The sequence below is a fragment of the Streptopelia decaocto genome, assembly GCF_964273445.1.
Source record: "Streptopelia decaocto genome assembly, contig: HAP1_SCAFFOLD_2367, whole genome shotgun sequence".
NCBI lineage: Eukaryota > Metazoa > Chordata > Aves > Columbiformes > Columbidae > Streptopelia > Streptopelia decaocto.
This window is the reverse complement of record NW_028115893.1, coordinates 1-12,984: the sequence shown is the minus strand read 5'-3', so window position 1 is coordinate 12,984 and position 12,984 is coordinate 1. Positions and strand designations below refer to the sequence as shown.

Here is a 12,984-nt window from a genome sequence, read left to right as displayed (position 1 = left end):
CATGCCCCCCCGTGCCCCCTGTGACCCCGTGCCCCCTGTCCCCCCCCAACCCCCCCGTGACCCCCCGTGTGCCCCCGTGCCCCCCTTACCCCCCCGCCCCCCGTGCCCCCCCGTGACCCCGCCCCCCGTGACCCCGCCCCCCCGTGACCCCGCCCCCCGTTGCAGAGCTGCTGCTGGGGGGCTTGGCGCCGCCCCCCGTGACCCCGCCCCCCGTGGCCCCGCCCCCCGTGACCCCGCCCCCCGTTGCAGAGCTGCTGCTGGGGGGCTCGGCCCCGCCCCCCGTGACCCCGCCCCCCGTTGCAGAGCTGCTGCTGGGGGGCTCGGCCCCGCCCCCCGTGGCCCCGCCCCCCGTTGCAGAGCTGCTGCTGGGGGGCTCGGCCCCGCCCCCCGTGACCCTGCCCCCCGTGACCCCGCCCCCCGTGACCCCGCCCCCCGTGACCCCGCCCCCCGTTGCAGAGCTGCTGCTGGGGAGCTCGGCCCCGCCCCCCGTGGCCCCCCCCCCTGTGACCCCGCCCCCCGTGACCCCGCCCCCCGTTGCAGAGCTGCTGCTGGGGAGCTCGGCCCCGCCCCCCGTGGCCCCGCCCCCGTGGCCCCGCCCCCCGTGACCCCGCCCCCGTTGCAGAGCTGCTGCTGGGGGGCTCGGCCCCGCCCCCCGTGACCCCGCCCTCCGTGACCCCGCCCCCCGTTGCAGAGCTGCTGCTGGGGGGCTCGGCGCCGCCCCCCGGGCCGCCCGCGGGGGGCTGGGCGAGGTGACGCTGCCGCTGGCGCTGGGGGTGTGTCCGCTGGGGCCCCTCCCCCTGGGCAAGGAGCAGCTGTACCAGCAGGCGCTGCAGGAGCCGGCCTGGGGGCACATGCCCCACCCCAGCGACTCCGAGCGCATCCGGTGCGGGGGGGCACCCCCGGGGGGGGGGGGGCACCCAAAGTGGGGGGGGGCACGGGGGGGGCACATGCCCCACCCCAGCGACTCCGAGCGCATCCGGTGCGGGGGGGGCGGGGGGGGCGGGGGGGGGTCCCCTGGGGGCACCCCCGAAGTTTGGGGGGGGTGTGGAAAAAAATGGGGGGGGAAAAGGGGGTTTAAGTGGCGGGGGAGGGGAGGGAAAGGGGGGATAAGGGGGGGACGTGGGGGCATGTTTTGTGGCTCTAAATGGGGGAATTTGGGGTGAATTTGGGGCAATTTGTGTGAATTTGGGGTGAATTTGGGGCAAATTTGGGGTGAATTTGGGGCAATTTTTGGGTGAATTTGGGTGAATTTGGGTGAAGTTTGGGTCACTTCGGGTGAATTTGGGTGAATTTTGGGTGAATTTTGGGTGAATTTGGGTGAATTTGGGGTGAACTTGGGTGAATTTGGGTCACTTCGGGTGAATTTTGGGTGAATTTGGGTGGTTTTGGGTGAATTTTGGGTAAATTTGGGTGAATTTTGGGTGAATTTGGGTGAATTTGGGGTGAACTTGGGTGAATTTGGGTCACTTCGGGTGAATTTTGGGTGAATTTGGGTGGTTTTGGGTGAATTTTGGGTAAATTTGGGTGAATTTTGGGTGAATTTGGGTGAATTTGGGTCACTTCGGGTGAATTTGGGTGAATTTGGGTGAATTTGGGTGGTTTTGGGTGAATTTTGGGTAAATTTGGGTGAATTTTGGGTGAATTTGGGTGAATTTTGGGTCACTTCGGGTGAATTGGGGTGAATTTGGGTGAATTTTGGGTGAATTTGGGTGATTTTTGGGTGAATTTGGGGTGAATTTGGGTAAATTTGTGGTGAATTTGGGTGAATTTGGGGTGAATTTGGGGTGAACTTGGGCGAATTTGGGCGAATTTGGGGTGAATTTTGGTGAATTTTGGGCGGATTTGGGCTCATTTTGGCGGGTTTGGGCTGATTTTGTGCCCCCCCAGGCAGTACCTGCCGCGCAACCCCTGCCCCACCCCCCCGTACCACCACCAGCTGCCCCCCCCCCACTCGGACACCGTCGAGTTCTACCAGCGGCTCTCCACAGAGACCCTGTTCTTCATCTTCTACTACCTGGAGGTGCCAAAACCCCCCAATTCACCCCAAAAACACCCCCAGAGCCCCCCCAACCCCCCCCTCACCCCCTCCCCCCCAAAACCCCCCAAATTCACCCCAAAACCCCCCAATTCACCCCAAAAACACCCCCCGGACCCCCGCAGACCCCCCCCAACCCCAAATTCACCCCCCAAACCCCCCAAATTCACCCCAAAAACACCCCCAGCCCCCCCCGACCCACCCCCCCCCAGCCCCCCCACCCCCAACCCCAAATTGAGCCCCAAAACGCCCCAAATTCACCCCCAAAACACCCCCCGGACCCCCCCAGACCCCCCCCATCCCCCCTCCCCCCCAAACCCCAAATTCACCCCCAAAACCCCCCAAATTCACCCCAAAACCCCCCAAATTCACCCCCAAAACCCCCCAAATTCACCCCAAAACCCCCCAATTCACCCCAAAAACACCCCCGGACCCCCCCAGACCCCCCCCCAACCCCCCTCCCTCACCCCCTCCCCCCAAAACCCCCCAGATTCACCCCCAAACCCCCCCAAATTCACCCCCAAACCCCCCAGATTCACCCCCAAAACCCCCCAATTCACCCCCAAAACACCCCCCGGACCCCCCCAGCCCTCCCCCCCAACCCCCCCCACCCCCAACCCCAAATTCACCCCCAAACCCCCCAAATTCACCCCCAAACCCCCCAAATTCACCTCAATATCAGGGCAGAACCGGGCGGGACTTCAACCCCTTTTCCCCTCTCTATTCATTTTGGGGGGTCCCCAATTTATAGGGACCCCCCAAATTTAGAGACAACTCCCTAATTAATTATTGTCCCCTAATTATTGTCCCCTCATTAATTATTGTCCCCTAATTAATTATTTTCTTGCCCCCTAATTAATTTTTTAGCCCCCAGGTCACCCAATCTCAACATTGGGGGGTGGACACGGGTCCTTGTCCCCCCCACATTAATGTTTGGGGGACCCCTATAAATTTGGGGGGGACACACTGAGTATCCCCATAAGTAATTATTGCACCCCCTAATTAATTATTACCCCCCTTAATTAATTCTCCCCCCTCATGTCACCAAAGCTCAATGTTGGGTTGGGGGGGAAGGACCCATCTCCATCCCCTCATTAACTTGGGGGGCTCCCTATAGATTTTAAGGAGCTCCTATAGATTCGGGGGGGGTCCCTATAGATTGGGGACCCCCCCCTAATTAATTATTACCCCCCCTAATTAATTTTTGCCCCCCCCCAGGGTACTAAAGCTCAATATTTGGCGGCCAAGGCGCTGAAGAAACAGTCGTGGCGCTTCCACACCAAGTACATGATGTGGTTCCAGCGGCACGAGGAGCCCAAAACCATCACGGACGAGTTCGAGCAGGTGGGGGGGGCCCCCCCAAAACACCCCCCCCCTTAAACACTCCCCCCCGTACCCCAAAACCCCCCCTGGGACCCCAAAATCCCCAAGAAACACCCCAAACGCAACTGGGAATTCAGCACCAGCCCCTCTGCTCCCGCCATTTTGGAGGAAGCTCCTCCTAATTTCTGAGGAGAATTTGGGGGATTTTGGTGGTTTTTTGGGGTGTGGGGGGGTCCCCCAATATTTACTGACCCCCCCAATATTTATTGACCCCCCAAACTCCACAGAAATACCCCAAAATTCCCATATTCCCCCCAAAACGCCGCCAGGAGTTCAGCACCATCCCCTCTGCTCCCGCCATTTTGGAGGAAGCTCCTCCTAATTTCTGAGGAGAATTTGGGGGATTTTGGTGTTTTTTTGGGGTGTGGGGGGGGTCCCCAATATTTACTGACCCCCCCCCAATATTTATTGACCCCCCAAACTTCACAAAAATCCCAAAAATCACATTTTCTGCCCCCCAAACGCCACCAGGAGTTCAGCACCAGCCCCTCTGCTCCTGCCATTTTGGAGGAAGCTCCTCTTAATTTCTGAGGAGAATTTGGGGATTTTGGTGTTTTTTGGGGTGTGGGGGGGGTCCCCCAATATTTACCAACACCCCCCCTGATATATATTGACCCCTCCAATATTTATTGACCCCCCCAAAGTCCCAAAAAAACCCCATTTCCCCCCCAAACCCACCACCAGGAACTCAACGCCCTCCATGCTTCACGTTCCATTTTAGGGGGGGCTCCCCCAATTTTTGAGGAGAATTTTGGGGTTTTTTAGTTTTTTGGGGTACGGGGGGGGTCCCCCAATATTTATTAACCCCCCCCCAATTAAAATTTTAGGGCACTTACATCTATTTTGACTACGAGAAGTGGGGGCAGCGCAAGAAGGAAGGATTCACCTTTGAGTACCGCTACCTGGAGGACCGAGACCTGCAGTAATTTGGGGACCCCCCCAAAAATAAACGGGGTGGGGGCTACCAAAAACCTTGGGGACCCCCCTGTGCCCCCCCCCCCCGCATGTGATTATGTGGGTTTGGAACTCGCCGAGCCCCAAAAACCAGCAATTTCACCCCAGTTTTCACCACCCCCCCCCCCCCCGTACGTTGCAGCTGGGCTGAGTATTTGGGGGGGGGTGTGATATTTAACCCCCCCACACCCCCCAAATGTCACCTCGGGGGGGTCACACACACTGGGGGGGTTGGGGGGGGGTGTCATCCCCCCCCCAAGTGAGATTTTTTGGTAAAAAAACAACTTATTTTCATTTATTTATGAATAAATAGTTTTATATGGAGAGGGTCGTTTCGCGTGGGAGGGGGGGGAGGGGGGCACAATTTGGGGGGGGTCACCCCCTTTATACCCCAACTTTCCCCCTTCCCGCCTTTTCCAGGGGGGTTTGACCCCCGCCCCGAAATTGGTGTCACCCCCTATTGGGGGGGGCACAATTTGGGGGGGGTCACCCCCCCCCTTTATACCCCCTTCCCGCCTTTTCTGGGGGGTTTGACCCCCCCTCCCCAAAATTGGCGTCACCACAAAATGGCGCCAACACAAAATGGCGTCACCCCCTATTGGGGAAGTGGGGGGGGGGGGGGTGTAATTTTGGGGCGATTTCATGGCTTTTTGGGGGTCCCCGCCCCCCCCGCGCCAGCTGGGGGTGGAACTGGGAGTTGTAGGGCCGGGCTCTGTCGTCCGGGGGGGGGTCACGGGGCTCCGGGGGCCCCCCCCGCAGCCGCAGCAGCTCCCGCGTCCGCGCAGCCTCGGCCGCCTCGCGCTGCAGCCGCTGCCGCCGCAGCTCGGCCAGGGCTGGTGGCCTGCGGGCACGGGCGGCCATTAGTGCAGTGGGGGGGTAATGAGTGAATGGGGGTGAGGAAAGGCGGAGGGAAATTAGAGAAATCGGAGGGAAATTGGGAGAAATCGGAGGGAAATTAGAGAAATCTGAGGGAAATTGGGAGAAATCGGAGGGAAATTAGAGAAATCGGCGGGAAATTAGAGAAATCGGAGGGAAATTGGGAGAAATCGGAGGGAAATTAGAGAAATCGGAGGGAAATTAGAGAAATCGGAGGGAAATTAGAGAAATCGGAGGGAAATTAGAGAAATCGGAGGGAAATTGAGAAATCGGAGGGAAATTAGAGAAATCGGAGGGAAATTAGAGAAATCGGAGGGAAATTGGGAGAAATCGGAGGGAAATTGGGAGAAATCGGAGGGAAATTGGGAGAAATCGGAGGGAAATTAGAGAAATCGGAGGGAAATTAGAGAAATCGGAGGGAAATTGGGAGAAATCTGAGGTAAAGATGAGGTAACTTGAGGGAAATCTGAACTAAATCTGAGGTAAATTTGAGATAAATCTGAGGTAAATTTAGGGTAAAATTGAGGTAAAAATTTGAGGTAAATCTGAGACAAATTCAAGGTAAATTTGAGATAAATTTGAGGGAAAAATTTGAGGTAAATCTGAGGTAAATTTAGGGTAAATTTGAGGTAAAAATTTGAGGTAAATCTGAGATAAATTCAAGGTAAATTTGAGAAAATTCAGAGGTAAATTTGAGGGAGAAATTTGAGGTAAATCTGAGGGAAATTGGGAGAAATCTGAGATAAATTGGGAGAAATCTGAGGGGAATTGGGAGAAATCTGAGGGGAATTGAGAGAAATCTGAGGGAAATTAGAGAAATCTGAAGTAAATTGGGAGAAATCCGAGGGAAGTTGAGAGAAATCGGAGGTAAATTGAGAGAAATCTGAGGGAAATTGGGAGAAATCTGAGGTAAATTAGAGAAATCTGAGGGAAATTGGGAGAAATCTGAGGTAAAGATGAGGTAACTTGAGGGAAATCTGAGCTAAATCTGAGGTAAATTTGAGATAAATCTGAGATAAATTCAAGGTACATTTGAGAAAATTCTGAGGTAAATTTAAGGTGAACTTGAGGTAAAAATTTGAGTTAAATCTGAGGTAAATTTGAGAGAAATTTGAGGAAATTCAGAGGTAAATTTGAGGGAGAAATTTGAGGTAAATTTGAGAGAAATTTGAGAAAATTCTGAGGTAAAAATTTGAGGTAAATAATCTGAGATAAATTCAAGGTAAATTTGAGAAAATTCTGAGGTAAATTTGAAGGAGAAATTTGAGGTAAATCTGAGGTACATCAGAGATAAATTTGAGAAAATTCTGAGGTAAAATTAAGGTGAAAATTCTGAGGTAAAAATTTGAGGTAAATCTGAGATAAATTCAAGGTAAATTTGAGATAAATTTGAGGGAGGAATTTGAGGTAAATCTGAGGGAAATTGGGAGAAATCGGAGGGAAATTAGAGAAATCTGAGGGAAATTGGGAGAAATCTGAGGTAAAGATGAGGTAACTTGAGGGAAATCTGAGCTAAATCTGAGGTAAATTTGAGATAAATCTGAGGTAAATTTAGGGTAAAATTGAGGTAAAAATTTGAGGTAAATTTGAGAAAATTCTGAGGTAAATTTGATGGAGAAATTTGAGGTAAATCTGAGGTAAATTTGAGAGAAATTTGAGAAAATTCTGAGGTAAAATTAAGGTGAAAATTCTGAGGTAAAAATTTGATGTAAATCTGAGACAAATTCAAGGTAAATTTGAGATAAATTTGAGGGAAAAATTTGAGGTAAATCTGAGGTAAATTTAGGGTAAATTTGAGGTAAAAATTTGAGGTAAATCTGAGATAAATTCAAGGTAAATTTGAGAAAATTCAGAGGTAAATTTGAGGGAGAAATTTGAGGTAAATCTGAGGGAAATTGGGAGAAATCTGAGATAAATTGGGAGAAATCTGAGGGGAATTGGGAGAAATCTGAGGGGAATTGAGAGAAATCTGAGGGAAATTAGAGAAATCTGAAGTAAATTGGGAGAAATCCGAGGGAAGTTGAGAGAAATCGGAGGTAAATTGAGAGAAATCTGAGGGAAATTGGGAGAAATCTGAGGTAAATTAGAGAAATCTGAGGGAAATTGGGAGAAATCTGAGGTAAAGATGAGGTAACTTGAGGGAAATCTGAGCTAAATCTGAGGTAAATTTGAGATAAATCTGAGATAAATTCAAGGTACATTTGAGAAAATTCTGAGGTAAATTTAAGGTGAACTTGAGGTAAAAATTTGAGTTAAATCTGAGGTAAATTTGAGAGAAATTTGAGGAAATTCAGAGGTAAATTTGAGGGAGAAATTTGAGGTAAATTTGAGAGAAATTTGAGAAAATTCTGAGGTAAAAATTTGAGGTAAATAATCTGAGATAAATTCAAGGTAAATTTGAGAAAATTCTGAGGTAAATTTGAAGGAGAAATTTGAGGTAAATCTGAGGTACATCAGAGATAAATTTGAGAAAATTCTGAGGTAAAATTAAGGTGAAAATTCTGAGGTAAAAATTTGAGGTAAATCTGAGATAAATTCAAGGTAAATTTGAGATAAATTTGAGGGAGGAATTTGAGGTAAATCTGAGGGAAATTGGGAGAAATCGGAGGGAAATTAGAGAAATCTGAGGGAAATTGGGAGAAATCTGAGGTAAAGATGAGGTAACTTGAGGGAAATCTGAGCTAAATCTGAGGTAAATTTGAGATAAATCTGAGGTAAATTTAGGGTAAAATTGAGGTAAAAATTTGAGGTAAATTTGAGAAAATTCTGAGGTAAATTTGATGGAGAAATTTGAGGTAAATCTGAGGTAAATTTGAGAGAAATTTGAGAAAATTCTGAGGTAAAATTAAGGTGAAAATTCTGAGGTAAAAATTTGATGTAAATCTGAGACAAATTCAAGGTAAATTTGAGATAAATTTGAGGGAAAAATTTGAGGTAAATCTGAGGTAAATTTAGGGTAAATTTGAGGTAAAAATTTGAGGTAAATCTGAGATAAATTCAAGGTAAATTTGAGAAAATTCAGAGGTAAATTTGAGGGAGAAATTTGAGGTAAATCTGAGGGAAATTGGGAGAAATCTGAGATAAATTGGGAGAAATCTGAGGGAAATTGAGAGAAATCTGAGGGAAATTAGAGAAATCTGAAGTAAATTGGGAGAAATCTGAGGGAAGTTGAGAGAAATCGGAGGTAAATTGAGAGAAATCTGAGGGAAATTGGGAGAAATCTGAGGTAAATTAGAGAAATCTGAGGGAAATTGGGAGAAATCTGAGGTAAAGATGAGGTAACTTGAGGGAAATCTGAGCTAAATCTGAGGTAAATTTGAGATAAATCTGAGGAAAATTTAGGGTAAATTTGAGGTAAATCTGAGATAAATTCAAGGTAAATTTGAGAAAATTCTGAGGTAAAATTAAGGTGCAAATTCTGAGGTAAAAAATTGAGGTAAATCTGAGAAATTCACGGTAAATTTGAGGTAAATTTGAGAAAATTCTGAGGTAAATTTGAGGGACAAATTTGAGGTTCATTTGAGAGAAATCTGAGAAAATTCTGAGGTAAATTTGAAGGAGAAATTTGAGGTAAATCTGAGCTAAATCAGAGGTAAATTTGAGATAAATTTGAGGGAAAAATTTGAGGTAAATCTGAGATAAATTCAGGGTAAATTTGAGAATATTCTGAGGTAAATGTAAGGTAAACTTGAAGGAAAAATTTGAGGAAAATCTGAGATAAAATTTGAGGAAATCTGAGATAAATTTAAGATAAAAATTTGAGGTCAATCTGACAATAAGGGGGCTAACTATTAAAATGGGGGGGTGAATAATTTATAATGCTGTTACTTAACAAAGGGGCTAATTAATAATGTTTTTACTTAATAAGGAACCTAATTAATAACGCTGCTACTTAATAAGGAGGTCAATTAATTAATAAGTGTGAATTAACGTGGGTCAGGGCACTAAATCTCTGTGGGGAGCTGGTTAAATGGGGGGGGGTGGCTCTATACCCCCCCCCGCCAACTTAGGGTGAATTAAGGGGCGGTTAATTAACGAAAGCGTTAATTGGCACAAGGGGGGGTCGCACTTACCCGGCGCGCCTGGCGGGTGGGGGGGTGCTCTTGGGGGGGCTGTTTTTGGGGGGGGGCTCCCGGTGCCGCCCCCGCAGCTGCTGCTGGATGGTGAGCAGCGGGTCCCCGGGCCGGGGGGGCGTCCGTCCGTCCGTCCCCCCCGCGCCGTCCGTCCGTCCCCGGGGGGGCTGCAGGTACCAGGGGGGGCGCGTCTGGGCCTCGGCCGCGCTCTGCCCCAGGTAGGTCAGGATGCCCAGCGCCCGCTCGCGCCGCTCCTGCCAACGGCAACGTATGGAATGTATACATATGGATCATATAGAATGGATACATATGGGTCATCTGCCCCAGGTAGGTCAGGACGCCCAGCGCCCGCTCGCGCCGCTCCTGCGCAACGGCAACGTATGGAATGTATACATATGGATCATATAGAATGGATACATATGGGTCATCTGCCCCAGGTAGGTCAGGATGCCCAGCGCCCACTCGCGCCGCTCCTGCCAACGGCAACGTATGGAATGTATACATATGGATCATATAGAATGGATACATATGGGTCATCTGCCCCAGGTAGGTCAGGATGCCCAGCGCCCGCTCGCGCCGCTCCTGCGCAACAGCAACGTATGGAATGTATACATATGGATCATATAGAATGGATACATATGGGTCATCTGCCCCAGGTAGGTCAGGATGCCCAGCGCCCGCTCGCGCCGCTCCTGCCAACGGCAACGTATGGAATGTATACATATGGATCATATAGAATGGATACATATGGGTCATCTGCCCCAGGTAGGTCAGGATGCCCAGCGCCCGCTCGCGCCGCTCCTGCCAACGGCAACGTATGGAATGTATACATATGGATCATATAGAATGGATACATATGGGTCATCTGCCCCAGGTAGGTCAGGATGCCCAGCGCCCGCTCGCGCCGCTCCTGCCAACGGCAACGTATGGAATGTATACATATGGATCATATAGAATGGATACATATGGGTCATCTGCCCCAGGTAGGTCAGGATGCCCAGCGCCCGCTCGCGCCGCTCCTGCCAACGGCAACGTATGGAATGTATACATATGGATCATATAGAATGTATACATATGGGTCATCTGCCCCAGGTAGGTCAGGATGCCCAGCGCCCGCTCGCGCCGCTCCTGCCAACAGCAACGTATGGAATGTATACATATGGATCATATAGAATGGATACATATGGGTCATCTGCCCCAGGTAGGTCAGGACGCCCAGCGCCCGCTCGCGCCGCTCCTGCCAACGGCAACGTATGGAATGTATACATATGGATCATATAGAATGGATACATATGGGTCATCTGCCCCAGGTAGGTCAGGATGCCCAGCGCCCGCTCGCGCCGCTCCTGCGCAACGGCAACGTATGGAATGTATACATATGGATCATATAGAATGGATACATATGGGTCATCTGCCCCAGGTAGGTCAGCATGCCCAGCGCCCGCTCGCGCCGCTCCTGAGCAACAGCAACGTATAGAATGTATACATATGGATCATATAGAATGGATACATATGGGTCATCTGCCCCAGGTAGGTCAGCATGCCCAGCGCCCGCTCGCGCCGCTCCTGCGCAACAGCAACGTATAGAATGTATACATATGAATCATATGCCCCAGGTAGGTCAGGATGCCCAGCGCCCGCTCGCGCCGCTCCTGCCAACAGCAACGTATAGAACAGATACGTATGGATCGTATACGGCCAGAGCGCCCCGAGGGGGCTCAGATACCATCAGGATGTAGTGGGGAACTTATATATGTATATATTTTATATATATGTATGTATATAGGTATAAATGACTGATCTCGTCTGGTCTGGGAAGCTCAGCAGGGTCGGCCCCGCTCAGCACTTGGATGGGAGACCTTGAGGCCAATGGGACCTGGGAGGCTCAGAGACTATCAGGATGTAGTGGGGAACTTACATATATGTATATATTATATATATATATATATAGGTATAAATGACTGATCTCGTCTGCTCTGGGAAGCTCAGCAGGGTCGGCCCCGCTCAGCACTTGGATGGGAGACCGTGAGCCAATGGACCTGGGTGGGGGCTCAGATACTATCAGGATATACTTGGCGAACTTATATATATATATAAAATATATATATATATGTATAAATGACTGATCTCATCTGCCCTGGGAAGCTCAGCAGGGTCGGCCCTGGTCAGTACTTGGATGGGAGACCACAGGAAGCCAATGGGACCTGGTGGGGGGCTCAGACACTATCAGGATATACTTGGTGAACTTATATATAAAATATATATATATGTATAAATGACTGATCTCATCTGATCTGGGAAGCTCAGCAGGGTCGGCCCTGGTCAGTACTTGGATGGGAGACCACAGGAAGCCAATGGGACCTGGTGGGGGGCTCAGACACTATCAGGATATACTTGGTGAACTTAGATATATATATATATATATATATAATATATATATGTATAAATGATGGATCTCATCCGATCTGGGAAGCTCAGCAGGGTCGGCCCCGCTCAGCGCTTGGATGGGAGACAACAGGAAGCCAATGGGACCTGGGTGGGGGGGCTCAGATACTATGAGGATATACTTGGTGAACTTAGACATATATATATATATATATATTATATATATATGTATAAATGACTGGTCTCATCTGCTCTGGGAAGCTCAGCAGGGTCGGCCCCGCTCAGCGCTTGGATGGGAGACCATGAGCCAATGGTACTGGGGGGGGACTGGAAGCGATAGCACAAAACTTAGTGGGGGGCTCCCCCAAAACCCCCCCCCCCCAAGTTTTCTCCACCCTCCCCTTTAATTTGCCCCCCCCGCCCCCACCTGCTCCTGCCGCTTCTCCTCCTCGTGCTCCCGGTTGGGGGTCTCGTCCTCCCCGGCTTCGTGGGGGGGGCGGAATAAAACGGGGGGGGCCGAAGAGGGGGAGGGGGAGGGCGGGGACGTGCCCCCCCGCAAACCTCGGGCCTTCTTGCGCAGGAGTTCGGTGCGAGCCTGGGAGGGGGGGGGGGTAAAAAAGCCCTCAGGACACCCCCAGACCCAAATAGCCACCCCCCCCCCCCCCCCATAGATGGGAATGGTTGATCCAAGCCCCGCCCGCCGCACGAACCCCGCCCACAGCTCAAATGCCCCTCAGCGCGCCAATCCCGCCCAGCCCCCCCCACAGTCCCAAAACCTGCCTGGGGTCCAATCTCCGCCCACACCCCAAGCCCCGCCCACCCTTCCCATCTCCGCCCACACCCCCAAGCCCCGCCCACCCAAAGCCCCGCCCACCCTTCCCATCTCTGCCCACCAAAGCCCCGCCCACCCTTCCATCTCCGCCCACCCAAAGCCCGCCCACCTTCCCATCTCCGCCCACCCAAAGCCCGCCCACCCTTCCCATCTCCACTCACCTACCCAAGCTCCGCCACGCCCCAGCTCAGCCACCCACCCAAGCCCCGCCCACACTTCCATTCCCTGCCATCCTCATGCCCCGCCCCCAAGCCCCGCCCACGCTTCCAATCTCCGCCCCCCAAGCCACGCCCCAAACCATCTCCACGTGCCCCCCGCAAGCCCCGCCCAGCCGCGCACGCGCCGCTCCCCGCCGTCCCCCCCAAGCCACGCCCCAAACCATCTCCACCTCCCCCCTTAAGCCCCGCCCAGCCGCGCACGCGCCGCTCGCCGCTCTCCCGCCCCCC

The 12,984-nt window shown here is 51.3% G+C and overlaps 2 protein-coding genes across 2 annotated transcripts; one reads left to right on the top strand and one right to left on the bottom strand.

Moving 5' to 3' along the window:
• Positions 1-691: 691 nt before the first annotated feature.
• Positions 692-4,696, top strand: CNOT3 (CCR4-NOT transcription complex subunit 3; the record flags this gene model as incomplete). Its single annotated transcript, XM_082077143.1, has 4 exons — positions 692-883; positions 1,888-2,020; positions 3,254-3,379; positions 4,246-4,696. Coding segments are annotated over 4 exons (550 nt in total), but the record flags the coding sequence as incomplete, so codon positions are not given.
• A 77-nt stretch (positions 4,697-4,773) lies between these two features.
• LENG1 (leukocyte receptor cluster member 1) lies at positions 4,774-12,301 on the bottom strand (the record flags this gene model as incomplete). The annotated part of the gene is made up of 3 exons (XM_082077144.1): positions 4,774-5,213; positions 9,322-9,575; positions 12,134-12,301. Coding segments are annotated over 3 exons (675 nt in total), but the record flags the coding sequence as incomplete, so codon positions are not given.
• Between the last annotated feature and the right edge of the window lie 683 nt (positions 12,302-12,984).